Source organism: Camelina sativa, chromosome 11 (genome assembly GCF_030686135.1).
Source record: "Camelina sativa cultivar CO46 ecotype springtype chromosome 11, ASM3068613v1".
Lineage (NCBI taxonomy): Eukaryota > Viridiplantae > Streptophyta > Magnoliopsida > Brassicales > Brassicaceae > Camelina > Camelina sativa.
Genome location: NC_141890.1, coordinates 29,318,238 through 29,340,127, shown reverse-complemented (window position 1 = coordinate 29,340,127; position 21,890 = coordinate 29,318,238). Strand labels below are relative to the sequence as shown.

Below are 21,890 nucleotides of genomic sequence, written 5' to 3'. Positions count from 1 at the left end.
CTTCGTTCCCTTTTAGTCCAGACGACGTCGTTCCCTTTTAGTCTAGACGATGTCGTTTAATCAAATTTGAATGGGACGCTTCGTATTTCTTTCTTAACACATCGGGAATATGGAAACAAAGTTAAAAACTTTTCGTCTTCCTTTTTCTATCAATTGAGCCTCTTTTTATATATCCAAACGTACAAACTCAGCTTCTAGTCTTCCTGAGAACCCGACAGTAAGAGCTAGAAGATCATGTCGTACGGTGAAGAGTTTGGTCCTCAAATAAGACGAGTGAAGTTAGAGAAACAGAGCGAATTCAGGATCGAAGTGCAACGGACTCGGCCACTAAGGCTCCGTTTGCTCGATGGCGAAGCTGAGATTTTTGGCTATGAGCTTCCACATGAAGTTTGGCTCACATTTCCTCCTCGCATGATATTTGCGGTATGTTTTTGTACATATTCAACTTCAAAATTCATCTTGTGGGTTAGATTAAAAATCTAAGCTTTAGGTAATGACTAATGAACGAAGGTATAAGTTGATTACATAGAAAAAGTTATACTCTTGATGCTTTACAGTTGAAGTGGGTTCTTGAGTTGAGTTGGTGATATAAAAATTTATAATTTCGACCCTTGAATCATCTTAATATATCTGTGCTTTATATATGATGGTCACATATCACTGTTACAAATAACGTTACTCACTTTTCAGGTTTTCACATGGTATGGTGCAACAATAGAAACCGATGGCATCACAGAAAATGAATATACATCTTGTGAGGTAAGGTTTTGGTGTCTATCCCAATCTTAGTTTATATTATTATATCAAGAGTAAACTGTGTTGTTTACTAGAAATATCTCTGTTCTAGACACCGATGATGAGCTATCTTAGAGAGCACAACTCTCTACAAGTAGAAAGACATCGTTCTACTTCCTCAACAAGAGATTCTGTATCTTCACAGGTACTTTTTCCTTACTAAAGAGATAATTAATTCTTATTCTTGTACGTAACAACTTGAACTCTTTGGGGTTTTCTTTACGGTTTTGCTCCATGTAGGGACCAAGGGTTATCATTGTAGGGGATACAGACTCTGGTAAGAGCACATTGGCTAAGATGCTTCTCAATTGGGCAGCAAAAGATGGTTGGAAACCAACATTTGTTGACCTTAACATTGGTCAAAGCTCCATAACCATGCCAGGGACTGTTTCTGCTACTCTTATCGAAATGCCTGTGGATCCTGTTGAAGGGTTTCCTCTTGACAAGGCTATTGTGCACTACTTTGGTCACACAACACCAAGGTAACTGACTTCAAATTCTTTAGCTAGGTTTCAATATAATGACCTGTGAGCTTGAAACTAAACTTTCATTTCTTGTAATCTCAGCACCAACCTTAGACTGTACAAATCCCTTGTGGAAGAGCTTGCCCGAGAACTAAAACAAGAGTCTTTTGGAAACGCTCAATCTCGAGCTTCTGGGATGGTGATTGACACTTTGGGATTTATCGTTCGTGAAGGCTATGAGGTCATTCTTTGTCTTGTATGTATATGTTTGCATGAGCCACAAGCTTTCTGATACGGTATCATGTTTTTAATTTGCAGCTCCTTCTTCATGCAATAAGGACGCTTAATGCAACTGTAGTTATTGTCCTTGGTCAGGTAATGTGTCGAATCTCTCTTCTTTGGACGACTTATCCTTAATCAAGAAACCTTCATTGATCTTTCTCATTTTCAGGAAGAAAAACTTGTCAATGATCTGAAGAAAGATCTAAAATTCAGGAATATACAATTCTTGAATCTTGAGAAGTCAGCTGGAGTCTTCACTAGGAGCTCTGACTTTCGCAAAACATTGAGGAATTGTTACATTCAGGTAGACTTTTCACTTTGACGATTTCATCAATCGTTTTTTTTTTCTTTCTATGTTTGATTAAATTAGAGGGCTTTCCATATTTGCTTATGTACAGAATTATTTCTATGGAGTCACCAACGATCTCACCGTCTACACCAAAACCGTAAAGTTCAGTGATGTTCAAGTATATCAAATCGGTGACTTTCCAGAGACTAGTTCATCAACATCTGCTCGACGAAGAGGAAACGATCCTTTGAAGATCACACCTGTGGCAATTAACGAACATCTTGTGAACAAAGTTCTTGCTATCTCATACGCCAAACAACCTCATCGGATCATCTCAAGGTAATATCTCCCACAAAGTTCTTGCTTTCTCATACTTGAGCTATATAGATGAAGCGATTGTTAATTTTGAAGCAAACGTATATTGGTTTTTTTGCAGCATTGTTGCTGGATTTGTGTGTATCAAAAATGTTAATATTGGTGAAGAGAGAATTACATATATCTCTCCATCAGCTGCGGAATTGCCTAGCAAGACACTGATCTTGGGGACTTTGGCATGGCATATAACTTGAGAAGTAAGAAACTAAAAGAGAGATTCTGACGTAGCCTCAATCTTGTCCTTTTGTATAACTGAAATCTTGGTTTTGATTAATTTGGTTGTGTTATGCTGATATTACATTCACATGGCCGAGTCATTTCATATTTTGCTGTAAATTTTATTTTCGATGAATTAGGGAGTCATTGAATTTTTTTGAAAATCTACTAATCGCACACCTCCTTTTACATATTGATGAAATAATTGAGAAGATCATTATCAAATCAAGTCTCTTTTTTTTTTTAATTAAGCTTTTTCCTCGGCAACTGATATTATAATTTGTTAAAGAAAACCAATATATATCTTGTTAGGGTTTTAACTTAATAGATGATAATCTCGAAAAATTATTAAACTATCAAATAAAATAAAATCTTTAAATTTAGCTTAAAAAATCATAGATTTAGATTTTGTAACTGAGATTTATGTTTAAATAGATTGATCAATGTGCAACCTTTTCAGTAAGTAGAAGAAAATGACAAATTCCGTAATGTTCTTTTCATTTCTTCTTTCTTTAACTCTCTTCCACACTTTTCAATTAGCTCAGTCTCGTTCTACTCTCTATCATGATAATAAAAATTTCAATGTTCTTGACTATGGAGCAATTGGCGATGGATTTTTTGACGATTCAAAGGTTTGTTTTCATTTTGGTCAACTATACATGCATGTATTGAAACTTTTTATTTTATTTTGTTAAAGACATATTAAAAATTTCTTAACTTAATGGTTTCAGGCGTTCAAGGATGCATGGGAAGACACATGCAATTACATTGGATCCCAATCAATTATGGAAATCCCTGAAGGATACACATTTCTTCTCCAACCAATTGAATTTCATGGCCCTTGTAAATCCAAGAAAATCATTTTATCGGTATGTAGCATGACTAATATACATATTTAACATTACTTTTTTTTTTTACTAACTAGATTAGGCTTAAAGGTTTACACGTTTTATTGTGGTTACTGGTTTTTATCCTTCTGAAAATCTAATTTTTTACCATACAAGATTTTCTTCAAACTAGTTTTCCTAAAATCTAGATAATGTAGTTTTTGAGTAGTTTTGCAAAAAAAAAATTAACCACATTAAAACTTGTAAATCTTTTTTGGAATTTTTTTAATGAAATATTATAAAATGTTAATATCTAACACACAGGTCAAAAATCTGAATAATGTATTTTTACACGCATCAACAATGATATACAAATTATCACATATTTATTAAAATGTTAGCAGATGTCAGACTCTTATATAATAAGATTTGAAACAGATTTTAAATTAAAACATATATACAAAAATCATCTAATGAATTAAACACTTATTTCATGCAATACTAATACATTTCGTTATTTTTTTAGATAAGTGGATACGTAATTGCTCCCGGATCTCCTGACGAATGGGAATGCAAGAAAAATCATTGTCATCAATGGATCGAATTCGCTCATATAAATGGACTTCATATCGATGGTCCTGGTATTCTTGATGGTCAAGGACCAAAATGGTGGTCTCTAAATTGCAAAAAATATAAAAAAGTATGCTCTTCCTCATTTTTATATATATTTTTTCCAATGTTGATGAGTGTAGCAACATCTACTTTACTTTCTATTCATCTAAACCCATATAAATTTTGTTTTTCTTTATAGGCATGTCTCAAGAGACCAAGGGTATGTAACAAATCACTGATCCAGTAAAATCACTCTCAAGTTTAAGGTAATATATATAAGTCGCTGCACATTAAATTTACGATTTTTTTTTTTCTTTTCTTTCTTAGGGGGTGGTTATATCACATTCTAGTAATGTGCATATAAGCAACATTATGGTGAAGGACAGTCCAAATTTTCAAATGTCGTTGGAAGATTCGAAATGGGTTAGTGTTAAGCAACTCACTATAACCGCTGATGGTGATAGCCCTAACACTGATGGCATTCACATTCAACGTTCTCAAAATGTTATCGTACACAATAGTAATATCCGTACAGGTGATTGATTCATCATTTATCGTTTCTTACCGTGTCAATGTTTATTTCAACAAGATGGAATAAGATGTTTACATCCAAGCCTCTCATAATTAGGTTAGAGTTATATAACACAAACCATAATCTCAACCGCTTTTATTGACTTTTGATTTCTTTAGGTGATGATTGTATTTCTATCGGTGACGGTTCAAAATACATTAACATATCACGAATCTCATGTGGTCCGGGGCATGGAATAAGGTACTTTTCTTCCAATGTTTTTGTTACCTATAAGATAAAAAATTCGTATAATTATGTGATCAAGTTGTTTTGTTTTAAACAAGTATCGGAAGCTTAGGTCGATATGGAACCAAAGAAACGGTGGAAGATGTTGTTGTTCAAGATTGTACTTTTAGAGAAACAACTAATGGGGTTAAAATCAAGACATGGCAGGTAAAGCCAGTTTATCTGCGTTTTTTTCTCCCTAATTAAGTAATGACAATATCATTTTCCTATTGTTTTAATTAGGGAGGAAGAGGACATGTGCGAAATGTTTTGTTTGAACGTATAAAACTACATGGAGCAACCCGACCTATTATTATCGACCAATTTTATTGCCCCCATAGACAATGCAAAAACCAAGTACGTAATCTTTTCTTTTCCCTCTAGTGATTTTTCTTGTATAAATCTATTGCATTACGTAATAACTGAGGTATAATTCATATAATATAGACAAAGGCTGTGGAGATCAAGAATGTAATGTACAATCACATACATGGAACATCAATCAAGAAACCCTTTGTGCAACTCCTATGCAGCAAATCAGTCCCATGTAGAGGTATTTTCATGAACGATATAAACATTCGGGAAGAAAACGAAGAAGAAGAAAAGATATATAATAAATCGTTGTCGCATCATGATCATCATCCCTCTGCTGAATGCATCAATGTTAAAGGTGAATCCAATGGTGTGATGGAGCCAAAACTAGCTTGTTTGGAATCATTTGTCTAGAAAACTTTGTTAGTTTTTTTTTTCATTTTTTAATTAAAACTACTATATAGCGCTTGTGTTTTTTTTTTAAATTATGTTAAGACATATACATAAAATAATTTAAATTGGTGTTTTTGGTGAAAAAGTATACCACAACTAGAATATTTGGATTGTGTAATTCATGGTCACATTCAATGTTTAAGGTGAATCTAATGGTGTGATGAAGCCAAAACTAGCTTGTTTGAAATCATTTGTCTAGAACACTTTGTTAGTTTTTTCATTTTTTATCCAAATTACCTTGTGATTTTTCTTTTAATTTATCTTGAAAATAAGAAAAATTGGTGTTTTGGTGATAAAGTTTAACACAACTAGAATATTTGAATTGTGTAATTCGTATTTCGTGGTCACATTCAAGTTATGGTAAAACAGAAACAGTTTTATTGCTAAATCCGGTTGGATCACCACAAAAGTCACAATAAGTATGGTGGTGTCTAACATTACCAAAAATTAAACATATAATTTTGATAAGTATTTTAAATTCAATGATTGAATAACACATGATTTTTTAACCAATAACTTTAATCGAGTTCGATTAAACCACCCAATAATAACATTTGGTTCTCTCGGAAATTTCACGATACGGTATCGTTTTAGCAAAGAGATGAGTTTCCTCTAAACTTCTTCGTGTTGTTGAGAAAGTCTCCAAATCTCACTCCTTTTCGCAAAACCCTTCAAATGGGTTCTATGTACAGAGCGTCTAAAACCCTAAAATCATCTAGACAAGCCTTCTCAATCTTGTTCAAATCAGTCAAATCCAGTCGACGAGATCCTCCATGTATCGGATTGTACCAAGCTTACGGTTTCAGCTCTGATTCTAGACATAACTCGAAAGAACCCACCATTGATTTGACACAGTTTCCTTCCGAAAAGATTCGAAATTTCTCCATCATTGCTCATATTGATCATGGGAAATCTACTTTGGCTGATCGTCTCATGGAACTTACTGGCACAATCAAGAAAGGCCATGGCCAGCCTCAGTATCTCGACAAATTGCAGGTAACTTCTTTCTCAAAGTTTATGTCTTTTTTTAGTATTAGATTGACATGAAATGTTCCGTAATGATTCTAATTTCGATAATGAGAGTATAAAGTTTCGATTTTTTGAATCTTATTTTGGGGTTTGTTTTAGGTAGAGAGGGAGAGAGGTATCACAGTGAAAGCTCAGACGGCTACGATGTTTTATCAAAACAAAGTAAAGGATCAAGAAGCGAGTGGGTTTCTTCTGAACTTAATTGATACACCAGGTCATGTTGACTTTAGCTATGAGGTTTCTAGATCTTTATCAGCTTGTCAAGGAGCTCTTTTGGTTGTTGATGCGGCTCAAGGTGTTCAGGCACAGACGGTTGCTAATTTTTACCTAGCTTTTGAATCTAACCTTACCATTGTTCCTGTGATTAACAAGATTGATCAACCAACTGCTGATCCTGAGCGTGTCAAAGCTCAGTTGAAATCCATGTTTGATCTTGATACAGATGATGTGCTTTTAGTGTCTGCTAAAACTGGTTTAGGTCTTGAGCATGTTCTTCCTGCGGTTATAGAACGGATACCTCCTCCTCCTGGGATTAGTGATTCGCCTCTACGGATGCTTTTGTTTGATTCCTTTTTTAATGAGTACAAAGGTGTCATTTGCTATGTTTCTGTTGTTGATGGAATGTTGAGTAAAGGGGATAAGGTTTCGTTTGCTGCATCGGGTCAGTCTTATGAAGTTTTAGATGTAGGGATTATGCATCCTGAACTTACTTCGACAGGAATGCTTTTGACTGGACAAGTTGGTTATATAGTTACCGGTATGCGAACTACAAAAGAGGCACGTATTGGAGACACAATCTACAGAACGAAAACTACTGTTGAGCCTCTTCCAGGTACTTTTCTTTTTGTAGTCTCCTGTGCAGCTCCTAAGATCTTTTGTAATTAAGAATAGATGAGTTTTAGTAAGAGATAACTTCATTTTTGTCGTTTTGAGATTCTCTTTTTGTCGCTGACTGAGGGTTTGGTCCTTTGGAATATAGGTTTCAAGCCGGTGAGGCATATGGTGTTCTCAGGCGTGTATCCTGCTGATGGATCTGATTTTGAAGCACTTAGTCATGCCATTGAGAAACTGACATGCAACGATGCAAGTGTATCAGTGGCTAAGGAAACAAGTACAGCTCTTGGAATGGGATTTAGATGTGGTTTCCTCGGTTTGCTTCACATGGATGTATTTCATCAACGACTTGAGCAAGAATACGGTACTCAAGTGATCTCCACGATCCCTACTGTTCCTTACACCTTCGAATACTCAGATGGAACAAAGTTACAAGTGCAGAATCCAGCTGCCTTACCCTCAAACCCCAAATACCGAGTCACAGCTTCTTGGGAGCCAACGGTAATAGCCACAATCATCCTACCTAGTGAGTACGTAGGAGCTGTTATCAACCTCTGCTCTGATCGAAGAGGTCAGCAACTAGAATATACGTTTATAGACGCACAACGTGTTTTCTTGAAGTACCAGTTACCTTTGAGGGAAATAGTTGTGGATTTCTACGATGAATTGAAAAGCATAACGTCAGGTTATGCATCTTTCGACTACGAGGATGCAGAGTACCAGGCATCAGATCTGGTGAAGGTCGATATCCTCTTGAACGGGCAAGCAGTTGATGCGTTAGCCACTATTGTTCACAAGCTGAAAGCATACCGTGTAGGCAAAGAACTGGTTGAGAAGCTTAAGACGTACATAGAGAGACAAATGTTTGAAGTGATGATACAAGCCGCTATTGGTTCAAAGATCATAGCAAGAGACACAATCTCGGCGATGAGAAAGAACGTGCTTGCAAAATGTTATGGAGGAGACATAACTCGGAAGAAGAAGCTTCTTGAGAAACAGAAAGAAGGGAAGAAACGTATGAAACGAGTTGGCTCTGTTGATATTCCACATGAAGCTTTCCAACAAATACTCAAAGTCTCCTAGAAGTCTTCAAGAGGAGATGACAAGACAAGTAGTTTATGAAATTAAAGATTATTTTTTTGGGAAATTTATAATTTTTTGTTTGCTGGAAACTACTGTTTGTAAAATTGTCAAAGCCGCAAGTTTTGAGGTTCTTACGATTTAAAACGTTGAGAATAGTTTTCAGTTTCTCATAATAAAGACATAACCCAAGAATTGCTGAATAAATGTAGGAAGTAGGAACCAAAAATAGGGTAGGGGGGTTTTGTAATTAAATTCCAAATTAGTAAGGTCTTTTTGAAATATTTAATTAGAAAAACGAAAACAGTGGAGATGCGGGGTATCGATCCCCGTACCTCTCGCATGCTAAGCGAGCGCTCTACCATCTGAGCTACATCCCCAAATGAATAAAACAAAGACTTATTCAATTTTTAACTTACTTTAATCATCTGAGACCAGACATTAGACGACAGCAATTTCTAAGGATCGTTATGTTTGACCAAAACAGAGACAACAACATTCCGACAAAAGTGTGTGTACTTGTTCTTCTCCGTTACATAGATACTAGATTTGTCCTTGTGTGTACTTTCAAAGACCTCTTTTTTTTTTTTATATATACAACCAAAAAAACCAACAGAAGAAATCAATAAAACACAAAAAGAAAACACAAACAGATGTGTCCTTGTGTGTACTTGTTTTTGCTATGCTTCCATTCTTTTTTTTGTTTTTTTTTTTACATTCATTCTTTTATGGTTGGTCCACTATACATCATCGCTGTAACCGTCAAATCCTCTGGCTCCTCTTCCCTCTCCTTCAACCACTCATAACCTTCTTTCTCCTCTTCAGCAACCGCGACTCCATCAACTGAACATTCCGGAACAAACACACACAAAAAGATCTCACACTACTAAATAGGCAACCAATGTATATTTTCTATATCTAAGTTTTGTTACTTGATTGGACTAGTACATTATTATCAAACTTTCTTGCCTATTCGGGCAAGGTTAAGAATCTAACACAAAGCATCATAAAAAGGTTTCTAAAACGGTACCTGAGAAACTGGAGAAAGGAAGATCGAAATAGTAAGTACAATGACGTCCTGCTGGATCAAAGTAAGGAGGACCAAGAACATCAAGAACCGCGCAAGCTGTTTTCGCGGTGAAGCAATGCATATTCCCTCCATCGGCTGGATAGAGTATGGAAGTGTCACAAGGTGCAGTAAAATCCGAATCAACTTTCACTTTTGCCAAACGAGTATCCGAACTCGGCTCTACATTGATCCAAAACAACAACAACAATGATCAAAACACCAATCCCAACAAACACAAATTCTGGTTAACGTTGTAATATAACTTACGGGGAGAATCAGCAACCCAATCATAAGATTTGATGTGCATTGTACCAAACAAGAGCTTACTAAAAACAGTCATCTCCGGGTGATTGTGAAGAGGGATTACACCAGATGATGGTAAACAGAAAATGCCAATCTTGTTACACACACAAAGCAAAACAAATACGCAAAATAAGAAATTTGAGAAACAAAAAGACTGGTTCAAGATTTCTTAAGGTTTATTATATGTACCGAGAAGCTATGACATGCATAGATGTGAAGATACGTCACTAACGGAGATCGACCCGTCACTTTATATCGAAAATACGGCATCTTAGGACTCACACCAACATCCTCAGGCTTGATTTCATCTGATCAAGTCGCAAACGTTCCCAATAAAATCATTAAAAGTTTCAAACTTTTATAAACCCAAAAGGCCAAAACTCAAAAAAAAAAAAGGATCATTGGAATTACCCAAAACGGCTCGAAGCATCTGAATGTTATCTTGAGAAGGGACGGTTCCAGATTTGGCATTAGCGAAAACTTTCTTACAAGTATCGACCAGTTTCTGAACCGGAGAGATTAGGGTTCTCTTGCTCCGTCGTTGGATCTTCTTCTTACGTGAATTAGAACGACTCTCAGGGGGAATATTCCCATTTGGATCCGTTCTTGAGAGATCTTTCCTTACTCGTCCAGACACAACTGTACCAGTTCCCATTATTAAAATAAACCCCTAGTTTTCTTTACTTTTCTGCCCCGACCAAATCAAAAACAGAACCTTAAGCCAATCTGGGGTTATCGAATACTGTTCGATTTGGGTGTATAGATAAGAGTTTAACAAAAAAAAAAGGTAATAAGAGAGGAAAAGAACAGTTTTTGGGATAAACGAGGAGAAGGTGAGAAATGGATAAAAGAGGATTATTTTGAGGAAGTAAAGGGTGGAAGAAGATAGATAGATTCCAAAGAGAAGAAGAGAAACCAGGGGCCATGCTTTTTTTTTCTGTATCCCAGTCAGTCAAGCGATCTTTTTTTTTCTATGGGCGGGTTTGTTTCCAACGGCGGGTTTTGTGTTTTTTTTTTTTTTTTCTTTTAATAATATAATCCCTCTTATTTTAAATTCATCTTTTTAGGAATATTTTGAGTTACAATGAATGGGGTGGTCAAATGTGTGTAAATAGTAAAGTTAGCATGATAAATGTATGGATAATATAAGGAAATTGGCAGAAATTAAGAAATTAGAAAAATTGTATAATTAATGCTTCTTAAAGATGAAAAGTTTTAAATATGTCTTGAAACAAAAAAAAAAAACAAAATAATGCAGAAACATACTATGATTTTGGAAAACATACGTAAAATAACTAATAATAACGAGAAATATGATAAACAAAACAACTAAAACAGGAATCTCTCCCATCGTCATGTGGTAGTTTCTCATTATAGGGTTTTCATTGTGAGTGTCAACGAAAGAGTACCATCTGACAAAAATGATAAAAATCAATATTATTTTAGAAAAAACATGTCATACCTAAAGACAAATTATATTATTTAATAAAAAATTGTTTTGGGAATTAAAATCATGCTTTTGAAAAGAAATAGCATGCCATCATAAGACGATCATTTTACAGCTGACTTAATAGTAGTCCTGGACATTAAAAGCATTAGGCGTTAACTAGGCGGTGATTCAAGGCATAACGGCTAGAACGCTTAATCAGAATTTAGGTAATTTTAGGCGGTTTAGGCGTTTACACTATAAATTAATATATATCTGATATTATATGCATAATTATACAAAATATGTATAAGAATAATAAAAATATTAAATCAAAAACAAAATAATAAACAAAAACATTATTCCAATTCATTTTAAACAATATATTAAACATTTATAATTATGTTTACAGAAATAAACCTTCTAAATTTTAAATTTGTGCAATTAAAATTTTAAAAATATATTAAACAGATGATACTATAATTTTAAGCGGTCAAAGCGGTCGTCTAGGCGGTGCTATAGCGCCTAGCGCTTAGGCGGAGCGGAGGCAGACGCTTAGAACGCTTTTTCGAACACTGGCCCTAGGCATATTATCCGAACCCGAATCCCGAACCCGAATCCCGAACCCGAACCCGACCCGAAATAGGTGGTTAGGTTTGGGTTCGGGTTTTGTATAAAACCCGATCGGATTCAGTACCTCTGAGGTTCAGATATTATCCGAACCAGAAAAAACCCGAACTAAATGTAAAAATGCATCTAGAGGGAATCAAACCCAGTACCTTGGACATTCAAGAGTACATATTAAACCATTTTGCCATCTTAGTTTCTTTGTCCTAATGTGAAACATTAAATATTTATATATATATATATATAGATATATATATGTGTTCTGAAATTTATAAAATGATAAAAAAAAAAATAATAATAATTTTTTTTTGTTCATGATTTTTTTGAGTTCGGGTATACCCGAATAATCCGAACGGGTAATACCCGAACCCGACCCGAAAATACAAAAAACCCGAACGGGTTCTATATACCTAAACCCGAAAACCCAAACCCGATTGGGTTCGGGAACCCGAATGCCCAGGGTTACTTAATAGCAAAAGACTAATTACTAGAATATCATCCAGGTGCGGCCAATTTATTAAACGTTATGCAGAGTTACAGATTTTCAGTTAAGTTATGACATTAAGCAACTGAGTTTGACAACCATTTTTTTTTGTTTTTTAATTACTGTACTAATATTCATGTTGCGACTGAGTTATAATTTTGTTTGATGCCTGACTTAATTAGGCTGATTTACATATTCCTTTGGTGGCTGACTTGCCACTTCGAACGCATCATTCCATATCATCATTCCATGTCATCATCTTCTAAGGAAATACGAAACGTCTTTTTTTACTCTTGTTCTTCAGCTGGTTCAAAAGTGAAGGATTTACATGTTCTTCACCTTTTTCTTCACATCAACAAAGATATCCATAACTTCATTTTCCTCATTCTTCTTTATTTTCGTTCATGGATCCACTTCCGGTAATTGTTGTTTCCAGTAATTGGGTAAAGAAATACTAATATATATTTAACACCGACGATAGAGGGTGTAGAGTTGTGCAGATAGATGCAGAAACAACGCACGACAAGCTTGTGAAGTTAGTTCTCGATGACTACGGATTGAACATATTGAGCCATCAGCTAAAGCTGAGCTACATGTTTTCGAACAAGGTTTGTGTTGGCTGAGTTATTTATATACAGCCGAGTAGCAATATAACTCAACCGTCATATGAATCTACGAGACCTTTCGTTTTTTCTTAAGTATTATAACTCATCCGTCAAGTAATAAAATTCAGTCATTTACTTACAGTTTATTTCTTGTTAAGTCAGCCACAAAGCATTATAACTCAGTCGTCATATGAATCTACGAGACCTTTCGTTTTCTCTTACGTATTATAACTCAGCCGTCAAGTACTAAAATTCAGTTGTTGACTTTCAGTTTATTTTTTTGTTATAAGTCAACCACAAAACATTATAACTCAGCCGTCATATGAATCTACGAGACCTTTCATTTTCCCTTGAGTATTATAATCGAGCTATCAAGTCATAAAATATAGTTGTTTACTTTTAGTTTATTTTTTTGTTATAAGTCAGTCATGAAACATTATAACTCAGCTGTCGTATGACGTGGAATAGTTTGCTGATGTGTATTTTTTTATTATTATTTTGGAAATAAAAAATGAAAATTTAATCCAGGGTAATAATTGTAATTACATCTAGAGCACTAAATATATGAGTAATTTTTAGAAAATGTATAATATACCATTAATATTCCTATTCTTCTATAACATCTGAGTAAAAGACCATATTAAAATGTTGATGAGCATTTATATATCTTGTGAATTGTACGTAGCATTTACTACTAATCTCTTTGCAGCATATAACTCATTCCCTAGCTATAATTAAGTAGATTTTGAGATGAGGTAAAATATATCTTCTATTGCAAATGTACGATTGTCATGAGCTTATAATATTTTGGAACCCCTGAGTTTGGTCTAGTTGTTCTTGTAAACGGAGGATTTGTATTGTTGCATATAAAGATATATCGCAAAACAACTTTGTGGAGTTTCACTGACAGACTTTGGTTGTCGCGTATTCAAGTCATGATAAAACTATTCTGCTTCATAAGGTATATCGAGAATCCATAATGGCTCAGACCCATGTTTTAAAAACCGCTAGGCATTAGTCGGGCGGTGAGACAGGGTCTAGCGATTAATCGGAAAATCGGATTTAAATCGGGGAGTAATCGAGGAGTAGTTTTAAAGATTTTATCCTTATATATATTAAATATGTAAGATATTACAATTATTTAAGAGTGGATCAGCGGTTTTCCTTAGTCATAATACCCCAAAGAACTCAATTTTTTTTTTTTGAAACAACCGATTTTCTGGCCGATTTTGGTGAACCGGCGATTACACGGCCGCCTAGGCCGATTTTTAAAACAGGGGCTCAGACTAATGCCCGAACATATACAAGAAGCAAGCAAAATAGTAACTATAGCCAACAACATTGTTTGAAGACATCATTGCATATGTCGCCTAATTCAAAGGAAGCTACACCAAGAGCGACAAGACATAACATGTTCCTCCAAGATTCTTTTCCTACATTCAAGAATTTGAGAAGAATAAGGAAGTTGATAGCCAGTATTTGAGAAGAATAAGGAAGTTGTTAGCCAATACCTCAGCTCAAGTAACAATGAAGCAAATTTCCTTTCAAAGGTGCTTCCTGTTACATCATTCAGAATGCATTTTCAGAAATCAAAATGCATCTTTTCAAGATAATATTTTCCAGATGGAGCGATATGATAATTGATGTGTCTACACTCTTTTTCCCTTTTTATGGTTTTTTATCACACTGTGGTTTTTCATGATAAGGTTTTTAATGAGGTAGTAACTAACAATAATGGACAAGTTCTCTTCCAAAATTTGTCATATATGGACAAGTTCAAAAGAAGCAAAAAGAATGATCATAACGCAACATTTATGAGACCTATGAAAAAAGGAGACATATATTTTCTAGGGGAAGCGTTACTACACTTTTTTTCCCTTAACATAGTTTTTATCCCAAATGAGTTTTTCCATGATAAGGTTTAACGAGGCAGTGCACTAGACAAATATAGTAATGATTAGTCAAGGACGAGTGTTATAAAACATGTGATTAATCCATTACTTCCTCATTGAGGATACATTCCCCTTTGATATACATCCCATTTGACAACCTTATTTATTGAATACTTAGCCTCCAAGTAGCCCAGTCTCCAAATTTATGTAACTTGCTCCCTAAACTATTGTAACACTATAAATAGGTGACCCTAGTTATTCTTTGTTTGTAAGAGTGATGGCTAGATAATGAGAAGAGATCTTTTTCCATTCTCTTTAATTCTCATTCCCTCTTTGTTTTTCCTCTTGGTTTACAACAGTCTTGACATTTATTAAGATTAATCTTACTATATTAATTGGGAAGTACAAATATGAAACTAAACTTAAAATATGTAAAAAATTACATTCAATTGCCATTAGAAAAACTTAATTAAAATTAATTAATTAATTAGATAAATATAATTAATTAAAAAACAAAAATTGGGGCCACATAAAATAAAAAAAAATCTATTAGAATCAAAACTAATTTGTACTTCAAAAAAATTAACAGCTAAGATTTTAAAAATCTAATCAAATAAAATCTATATAATTACAAATTTTATCACAAAACTTTTCCAGCACGGGTTAATTTTTTTTTATCGAAAATCAAATGTAATAAAATATATAACAGTTCTGTTTAACGGCTTAGATTTTAAAAATTAATACAAAAAAAGATATAGATATAGTATCTTATCTATTTAAAAAAAATTATATTTTTCTGCGGGTTAGTACCTAGTTAATTTATATTTAAGACACCCTTTTTATAGATGACCAATTAATGATGCTCTTGAACGTTATTTATTAAAAATGTTGCAACTTTTATATGGTTACATATTAGATAAATATTGCAAGGCATTTCCCTTCCTTCGTATTGTTATAAAAAAACAAACACATAATTTTAGTAAAGATGAACTCATGACTTCCTTCTTCTGTTGTGAAAAAATTATGCCTCCGTCGAAGTAACATGTTTATTACGTGGCCGTTTGGGTGGCCTGAATGCGCCTCTCCGGCCGACTCTCACAACCCCGGCGGCATCGTATTGATCGTTACCTCCAAGTCCTAAGTTAAGAAAATCTTCAAGTGACCCTCTTATGACTTCACCACTGGCCGAAGCTGTGCTGTATAGTTCTCTTCTGTGAGCTTTATAATTGTTACCTTTTTCTCTAGCAATTATGTGGGAAAGTCCAATAATATCGACATGGGAATCAATAAGTTTTACTCGATCAGTAGGAGCTGCGGCATTGACTCCAGCAGGAGCTTCCACGGCCGGACCTACGGTAATGAGCTCTCTTCTGTGAGTTTGACCTCCGAGATAACCACCGAAGAAGTGAGACATTTTTTGGTAAAGAGATTCAAATCCTTGGACGTCAGCACCAGAAAAAGAATTGGCGTTGTATTCAGCGTGACCGGAAACGCAAAGGAACAACGAGCTGAGGGCTAGAACAGAGGCTAAAAAGAACAACAAAGAGATCCTTGCCATGGTTGTATTACTTATGGTATGGCAAGGATAATGTTCGAAAACAAACCCCAAAAAGAGAATACGAAGGAAGTGCGTTTTGATTTGAGATCTAGGAATGGTACTTTGTTTATTCTTTTTACAGTTTATATAAGCTAATTTATAGGACAGCGAGAGATTCATGGAACTCTGTTACTTTTTTTCCTTTTTATGTGTTTTTCAGTTTCAAACAAAACGCTTCGTTGGTTAACGATAATAATAATCGTTACATAGGTTCTCAACTTAATGGGTCGACGACACCGAGATTAACTATATATATATATATATATATATATATATGATATTTCCGATTAACTGTGCATATAGTTAAGATTTATAAACTGTGTGAATCTTCTTCCTGTTTTTTTTTTTTTTTTTTTGGTTTTTCTTATGTGACCGACCATTCTTATTCCGCAAATTTTATTTCTATTGATTAAATTGTTTTAAGCAGATAATAAATGATATTTTAATTTATTAAAAGAATAATAATAATTTCCTATTTTATGTACAACATTAACTTTTAACGTCAACTAAAATGAAAGCTTAGGAGATATATATACTTCATCCGTTTTTTAATTACTGTCGTTTTAAAGATTAGTTTTACAAAAAAATATAACTTTTGAATCATCTATGTTGGCAATATATATATATATATATATATATATATATATATATATATAGTTTATTTGATCCCAATTGAATATTGTATACACATTACAGAATTGTAACAACAATACAGGTTGTGGGATTTAGTGCATGTGCATCTAATCCAAAAGAATTTAAAAGAGGAGAACCAGTAGATTCTTTACTATTATTTTTCACCTCCAATCCATCCCTCAAGTGCGCTATGATTCTAAAGAACCATTAGATCCCTTATTTCCATGATTCTAAAGATAGAGTCCTTCATATATCTATATATGAGACTTTAGAGTCTGCAAAACGTAAAAGAAAATTGTCAATCTACGTTTCTCATACTATGCCAAGATTTCAACTTCTGTTTCGTTTCACCATCCTTGCTGCAACCATAACCTTCTTCAATGTAGCTTCAGCTCACGTGAAAATTAAACCTGTTTTACCGCAGATTCAAGATCCAATGACTGTGAAAGATGTCGAGTCTTATACCATTAAAGTTGTGACAAATTTCCTAGCAGACCTCGAGAAGGAATGTCCTAAAACAGAGAAGTTTAAGGCCTTCTTCGAAAAACTTAAGGCGTATTCCAAATATGTGTGCCCGGTCTCTAAAGCGAGAGGCTACGAATCTGACATGAAGGCCAAAGCTGGTAGCCTTTTTGAGGCAATCTCAGCTCTCAGTTCTGTTGAAAACAGATCTAGAGGAGGTCGGGTAAGTGAACAATTTGAATTAACTAAAGTTCATTTTAAATTCAATATTGGTCATTGAAGTATAAACTAAACATACTTTATATATTAGGCTACTTTATATATTAACGCCGAAAGGATTTTAAAAATAAATGATTCTAACTTTTTTTTTTTTTGGTCAACGATTCTAACTTATTTGGTTAAGTTTTCTTAACACCGAGTTTTTTTTTTGAAAAAAAAGTTTGGTTCTAAGTTGATGTATCTCATAAAATGAAGAAAATTTGGAAAAGCAATAAAAAAAAAATGGAACAGAAAAACCAATTCTCAACCTACAAGATATGGTTTAGTAAACGTTTTTGTTTCCTTTAGGTGAATATGAGTCTACAACGGGAAAAAACGGAAGCCATGAACACCGTTAAATTACTGCAATCCATTGGTGAGAAGATTTCAAGTGGGCGGAATAACAAACCAGAGAAACTAACTGTCGAACAACAGAAAGAAATCAAAGATGGGATCTTAAAATGGATTCAAGTAATTACTCGAATCGCAAAGACAGGCGAAGAAATCAACTCTAAAGCTTCATCAAAATCTCAAACAAGGCAAGATAGCAAAGGAGAGGAGGAATCTTCAACACAAACACAAACACATACCAAAAGAAGAAGTCAGAGAGAAAAGGCTCAAATCACAGCGTTACCGAGAGGTAGTCGCGTGACTAAGGTAGGACGTAACAATGATATCTCTAAAAGAAGAAAACCAAAGAGGTATACAAACATCAGAGAGCGACAACAATAATACCTAATCGGTTAGAGAAGTGGAGGCTAAATTATAAGGAGTTTTTACGATACAATTTTGATAGGAATGGTGTAAATGAGAACGTCAAGTCTCTTTTTTTCATTTAATGCACGTATATAAGTTAAGTAAATTATTTTCTTACCATACAAATTTTGAATATCTTTGTATTTTTTAATGAACAAGAGAAACTTACCAGTTCAATATAGTTGAAGCAAATGTGATATTTTTTTAGGAAACAAGAAGTGTTTGATGAGTAAAAAAATAATCATTTTTAGAAAACTAATAATTTTATAATTTCTTAATTACATTTTGACAGTACTAATAATTAGTTATATATAGTCTCCTTAATTATAAAAGTATATTTTTAAGAATGTGACTTTTGTTTTTCTTTTAGAATAGTAAGATATTTTATACGTTCTCTATAGTAATGATATTGTATAATTTCCTTTCAATAATCTTTAACATTTTTGAAATTTTTTTTAGTTTTATATGTATTTTTATTTTATTATGGGGTACGTGGCGGACCTATGTACAGAGAAGGGGGTCAACTGACCCCCCTAAAATAGATAAATAGTTGTTTTTGCATGTAGTCAATAAAGTGTCAGTAGCAAAGTTGGTTTGTTTCCCCCTAGAATGACTTCCCTAACCAGTGTTCGATTCTACCCTATTACACCAATACAATTTTTTTTTTGAACATTTTAACTCTTTATTAAAAAAATGACCCCCCTAATTTTTATTCCTGGGTCCGCCACTGTACATGTCGAAAACTCTAATCGATAAACAAATGATACATATCACAATCATATAAGATACCAACGTTATAAACCAAACTTTATCTGTAATAAGTTTACAGATACAGTATTTGGAAATTTATATCGGTCCCATGACTCCCACCACAAGGAAAATACAGTATTCTTATAGGAATATAAGGTAACAATGGGACATTTCAATTATTTTAGACTCCAGAGAGGAAAAATTGAAAATGAAACCTTTATCTCTATTTATTATTTTTCTGGCCATCGTTTTGACAACAAGCTACGTTCATGCCTTTACCAGAAACATTTTTCCAGAGGATTTCCTCTTTGGAGCCGCCACTTCTGCTTATCAGGTTTCGTGTCTCTCTGCTTCATCCTCTGTTCTTCATATTTTTCTTCTTTATTGTTTTGTCTATATAATAGAGTTTTTCTTTTTCTTTTACTATGTTGTGGATATAGAGGGAAGGAGCTGTCAATGAAGATAGCGTCTTGAATACTTTCTCACACTCTGGTAATTTTATTGCGATTTTGTTGAGCCATTCGTTTATATAAGTTTCTTTAGTCACTCTTGTTCGAAACTCGAAAAAAATAATAGAGTTAGAGGTAATGGAGATATAGCATCTGATGGGTAGCACATTTACAAGGTTTTTTTTTTTCTTTCTCTCATTCTCTTTGCCGTTTACTTTTCAAAGAAGTTATCGTAAGTCTCTGGCTTTCTTTTCTCAAATAAGATGTTGCTGTTACTTTTGGGCAGGAAGATGTTAAGCTCATGGCAGAAATGGGCTTAGAATCATTCAGATTCTCAATCACCTGGGCAGGAAGATGTTAAGCTCTCGTTCTCCCGGTTTCTTTTTTTTCTTGCAAGTAACGATGTTGTTTTAAGATCTCTTTAAACGGTTTTTATTGTCTGTGTGACTTTTCAGATGGAAGAGGATTCATTAAGCCAAAAGGCCTATTGTTTTACAAGAACCTCAGTACCTCACCAAAGAACTAAAAAACCATGGTTAGGTTTTTGTCTTTATAAGCACGTAATCTCAACTTATAAAGCAAATTCGTAGCTTCTAACTCATGTTTTGACAAACTACTTAATTACAGGAATCGAACCACACGTTACGCTATATAATTATGACCATCCTCAGTCTATTGAAGATGAGTACGGAGGATGGCTCAACCGCAAAATCATGTAATGGATAAACAAAGATTATGATCTAACCACAAAAGTAGCTTTTTGATATGAATTTTAATTGTTTTTTTTTTTTTTTTTTTTTTTGTATATTGCACAGAAGACTTCACTGCTTATGACAGATGTATGCTTTAGAGAGTTTGGGGAGGATGTGAAGCTATGGACTACAATAAAGGAAGTTACAATATTCTCAGAGGAAGAGTCAGAGCAAGTTAAAGGATCATCTGAGTTTCTAGGAATATTCACTACACGACATTCTCAGTCACAAACCGACCCTCACTGTAACGCTTCCAAACCGTCCCACCAGCCGGACAAACCGCGGACCGGCCTGGAGGTCACCACAGTGAACAACTGTCCGCGATCTGGCCGAGGTTCCACCAACAAATTAGGATCCCCAACCAGTCCACTGACAGCCGCCTACCCTCTGCGTATGTACCTTAGGCTTTTCAACCTTCAGAACAAACGCGGCGTTGTGCTGATCTGGACTAGACCGTACCATTTCCACTTGTCCACATATATATAATTTTTTTTTGATTTATTACTTAAGTATAATGTTTACAAATCAACAAAACACGAAAATAACAGTTGGATCAATTTTGGGGAAAAACATGTAAAGAAAACATAGATTTTGCAATAAAACACGAAAACATCCTATTTGGTTTCTTAAGTCCAACTCTACCCACTTAGTCTTCTCTGCAAGAAAAAAAAACAATTGTGGAGAAGGGTGAGTAATCTAAGATTACTCAACAAGTTGGGCAACCCTCTAACATGCTATCTTATCCCATCCAACTACCCCAAACAACCAACACACACACAATCAAGCCTAGGAACAAACAAGACAATTGACTCATCTAGACCTTGACTCTACTTGGCATCCACGCCACCTCACCTGTAACAATGTCAGGGTGTTTATTGCTAGCGGTGCGTCAAGATAACTTGACCACCCTAGACTTCACACAGTCAGGCATCCACGCCATGACTTACACACCAATCACATCCTAGGGACTCAATCATCCTAGGGAAACATCGCAACAACCTAGGAAAACAACCCTACTAGGGAAACATCGCAACAACCTAGGAAAACAACCCTCCTAGGGAAACACCGCAACGACCTAGGGCCCTTCGATCCTCTGTTCCGACCCAACACTCTTCCGCGTAGATACCACAAAGGCAACCAACCGAACACACCCAAATCCTCTGCGTTGTCACCTCCACGTAAACAACCGGGTATTCATGGCCGCATCGTCATGCAGCAGTCGGGCTAGTAGTTAGCTAGACACCGAATTGTCCTGCCATAAGATCCCTCTGGATTAGCTCACCGGACATCCACATTACATGTCAGGAACAGAGGTCGACCTCTAGCTACAAACCGAGACATTTAACTCGCGGACTAGCTAGGACAAGCACTTAACTCTAAGTCTAACGACTCCAAGAATTAAGTACAACCACACAAACACGCAAGATAAACATGCGTCACACGCAAGCAATCAATCAAGCATC

At 34.8% G+C, this 21,890-nt stretch overlaps 6 protein-coding genes and 2 non-coding genes across 11 annotated transcripts; 5 read left to right on the top strand and 3 right to left on the bottom strand.

The window, feature by feature from the left end:
* The first annotated feature begins 234 nt into the window (after positions 1-234).
* LOC104728381 (protein CLP1 homolog 5-like) lies at positions 235-2,399 on the top strand. Its single transcript, XM_010447366.1, has 9 exons — positions 235-423; positions 691-759; positions 848-940; positions 1,036-1,277; positions 1,362-1,500; positions 1,578-1,634; positions 1,711-1,845; positions 1,940-2,169; positions 2,267-2,399. The coding sequence occupies exons 1-9, from the start codon at positions 235-237 to the stop codon at positions 2,397-2,399; spliced, it is 1,287 nt and encodes a 428-aa protein (XP_010445668.1).
* A 489-nt stretch (positions 2,400-2,888) lies between these two features.
* On the top strand, positions 2,889-5,506 carry LOC104728380 (putative polygalacturonase At1g80170). The gene is made up of 9 exons (XM_087471293.1): positions 2,889-3,053; positions 3,153-3,290; positions 3,775-3,948; positions 4,060-4,080; positions 4,188-4,395; positions 4,551-4,632; positions 4,716-4,824; positions 4,900-5,013; positions 5,104-5,506. The coding sequence occupies exons 1-9, from the start codon at positions 2,895-2,897 to the stop codon at positions 5,380-5,382; spliced, it is 1,284 nt and encodes a 427-aa protein (XP_087327419.1). The 5' UTR covers positions 2,889-2,894; the 3' UTR covers positions 5,383-5,506.
* Positions 5,507-5,994: 488 nt separating this feature from the next.
* On the top strand, positions 5,995-8,544 carry LOC104724342 (translation factor GUF1 homolog, mitochondrial). The gene is made up of 3 exons (XM_010442804.3): positions 5,995-6,417; positions 6,550-7,282; positions 7,430-8,544. Exons 1-3 carry the CDS (start codon positions 6,097-6,099, stop codon positions 8,365-8,367), a joined length of 1,992 nt encoding a protein of 663 aa, XP_010441106.1. The 5' UTR covers positions 5,995-6,096; the 3' UTR covers positions 8,368-8,544.
* Positions 8,545-8,671: 127 nt separating this feature from the next.
* TRNAA-AGC (transfer RNA alanine (anticodon AGC)) lies at positions 8,672-8,744 on the bottom strand. Its single transcript has one exon. It is a non-coding gene; the product is annotated as a tRNA-Ala (tRNA).
* A 182-nt stretch (positions 8,745-8,926) lies between these two features.
* On the bottom strand, positions 8,927-10,683 carry LOC104724341 (plant cysteine oxidase 2). Its single transcript, XM_010442803.3, has 5 exons — positions 10,148-10,683; positions 9,926-10,044; positions 9,701-9,830; positions 9,395-9,613; positions 8,927-9,207 (listed from the first exon to the last, which is right to left on the bottom strand). Exons 1-5 carry the CDS (start codon positions 10,389-10,391, stop codon positions 9,083-9,085), a joined length of 837 nt encoding a protein of 278 aa, XP_010441105.2. The 5' UTR covers positions 10,392-10,683; the 3' UTR covers positions 8,927-9,082.
* A 1,839-nt stretch (positions 10,684-12,522) lies between these two features.
* Positions 12,523-12,642, bottom strand: LOC147934574 (small nucleolar RNA snoR9). Its single transcript, XR_015573256.1, has one exon. It is a non-coding gene; the product is annotated as a small nucleolar RNA snoR9 (small nucleolar RNA).
* Positions 12,643-17,292: 4,650 nt separating this feature from the next.
* Positions 17,293-18,653, top strand: LOC104724340 (uncharacterized). Its single transcript, XM_010442802.2, has 2 exons — positions 17,293-17,685; positions 18,030-18,653. The coding sequence occupies exons 1-2, from the start codon at positions 17,320-17,322 to the stop codon at positions 18,450-18,452; spliced, it is 789 nt and encodes a 262-aa protein (XP_010441104.1). The 5' UTR covers positions 17,293-17,319; the 3' UTR covers positions 18,453-18,653.
* A 743-nt stretch (positions 18,654-19,396) lies between these two features.
* On the top strand, positions 19,397-20,997 carry LOC104724339 (beta-glucosidase 8). 4 transcript variants are annotated; one of them, XR_015570483.1, is made up of 7 exons: positions 19,397-19,560; positions 19,667-19,718; positions 19,803-19,851; positions 19,962-20,031; positions 20,131-20,210; positions 20,303-20,390; positions 20,491-20,997. XR_015570483.1 is itself a non-coding variant. In XM_010442800.2 (6 exons), the coding sequence occupies exons 1-4, from the start codon at positions 19,435-19,437 to the stop codon at positions 20,199-20,201; spliced, it is 315 nt and encodes a 104-aa protein (XP_010441102.2). In that variant the 5' UTR covers positions 19,416-19,434; the 3' UTR covers positions 20,202-20,210; positions 20,303-20,390; positions 20,494-20,997. The 4 variants fall into 4 exon arrangements, 2 of the variants coding, with proteins under 2 accessions (XP_010441102.2, XP_010441103.2); XR_002034053.2 differs by lacking the exon at positions 19,803-19,851 and having other exon boundaries at positions 19,410-19,560; XM_010442800.2 differs by lacking the exon at positions 19,803-19,851 and having other exon boundaries at positions 19,416-19,560; positions 19,966-20,031; positions 20,494-20,997.
* Positions 20,998-21,890: the final 893 nt, after the last annotated feature.

Excerpts from the sequence above, each read along its gene's own strand:
- LOC104724341 (XM_010442803.3), bottom strand. The coding sequence starts at position 10,391 with ATGGGAACTGGTACAGTTGTGTCTGGACGAGTAAGGAAAGATCTCTCA. Across the intron at positions 9,614-9,700 it reads TTGGGTTGCTGATTCTCCCC|AGCCGAGTTCGGATACTCGT; the intron begins GTAAGTTATATT and ends GGATCAATGTAG. Across the intron at positions 9,208-9,394 it reads TCCTTTCTCCAGTTTCTCAG|TTGATGGAGTCGCGGTTGCT; the intron begins GTACCGTTTTAG and ends CGGAATGTTCAG.
- LOC104728381 (XM_010447366.1), top strand. The coding sequence starts at position 235 with ATGTCGTACGGTGAAGAGTTTGGTCCTCAAATAAGACGAGTGAAGTTA. Across the intron at positions 1,278-1,361 it reads TTTGGTCACACAACACCAAG|CACCAACCTTAGACTGTACA; the intron begins GTAACTGACTTC and ends TTGTAATCTCAG. Across the intron at positions 2,170-2,266 it reads CCTCATCGGATCATCTCAAG|CATTGTTGCTGGATTTGTGT; the intron begins GTAATATCTCCC and ends GTTTTTTTGCAG.
- LOC104724340 (XM_010442802.2), top strand. The coding sequence starts at position 17,320 with ATGCCAAGATTTCAACTTCTGTTTCGTTTCACCATCCTTGCTGCAACC. Across the intron at positions 17,686-18,029 it reads ACAGATCTAGAGGAGGTCGG|GTGAATATGAGTCTACAACG; the intron begins GTAAGTGAACAA and ends TGTTTCCTTTAG.
- LOC104724342 (XM_010442804.3), top strand. The coding sequence starts at position 6,097 with ATGGGTTCTATGTACAGAGCGTCTAAAACCCTAAAATCATCTAGACAA. Across the intron at positions 6,418-6,549 it reads AGTATCTCGACAAATTGCAG|GTAGAGAGGGAGAGAGGTAT; the intron begins GTAACTTCTTTC and ends GGTTTGTTTTAG. Across the intron at positions 7,283-7,429 it reads TACTGTTGAGCCTCTTCCAG|GTTTCAAGCCGGTGAGGCAT; the intron begins GTACTTTTCTTT and ends TTTGGAATATAG.
- LOC104728380 (XM_087471293.1), top strand. The coding sequence starts at position 2,895 with ATGACAAATTCCGTAATGTTCTTTTCATTTCTTCTTTCTTTAACTCTC. Across the intron at positions 4,081-4,187 it reads CATGTCTCAAGAGACCAAGG|GGGGTGGTTATATCACATTC; the intron begins GTATGTAACAAA and ends TTTCTTTCTTAG. Across the intron at positions 4,633-4,715 it reads GGTCCGGGGCATGGAATAAG|TATCGGAAGCTTAGGTCGAT; the intron begins GTACTTTTCTTC and ends GTTTTAAACAAG.
- LOC104724339 (XM_010442800.2), top strand. The coding sequence starts at position 19,435 with ATGAAACCTTTATCTCTATTTATTATTTTTCTGGCCATCGTTTTGACA. Across the intron at positions 19,719-19,965 it reads GAATACTTTCTCACACTCTG|ATGTTAAGCTCATGGCAGAA; the intron begins GTAATTTTATTG and ends TTGGGCAGGAAG. Across the intron at positions 20,032-20,130 it reads AATCACCTGGGCAGGAAGAT|ATGGAAGAGGATTCATTAAG; the intron begins GTTAAGCTCTCG and ends GTGACTTTTCAG.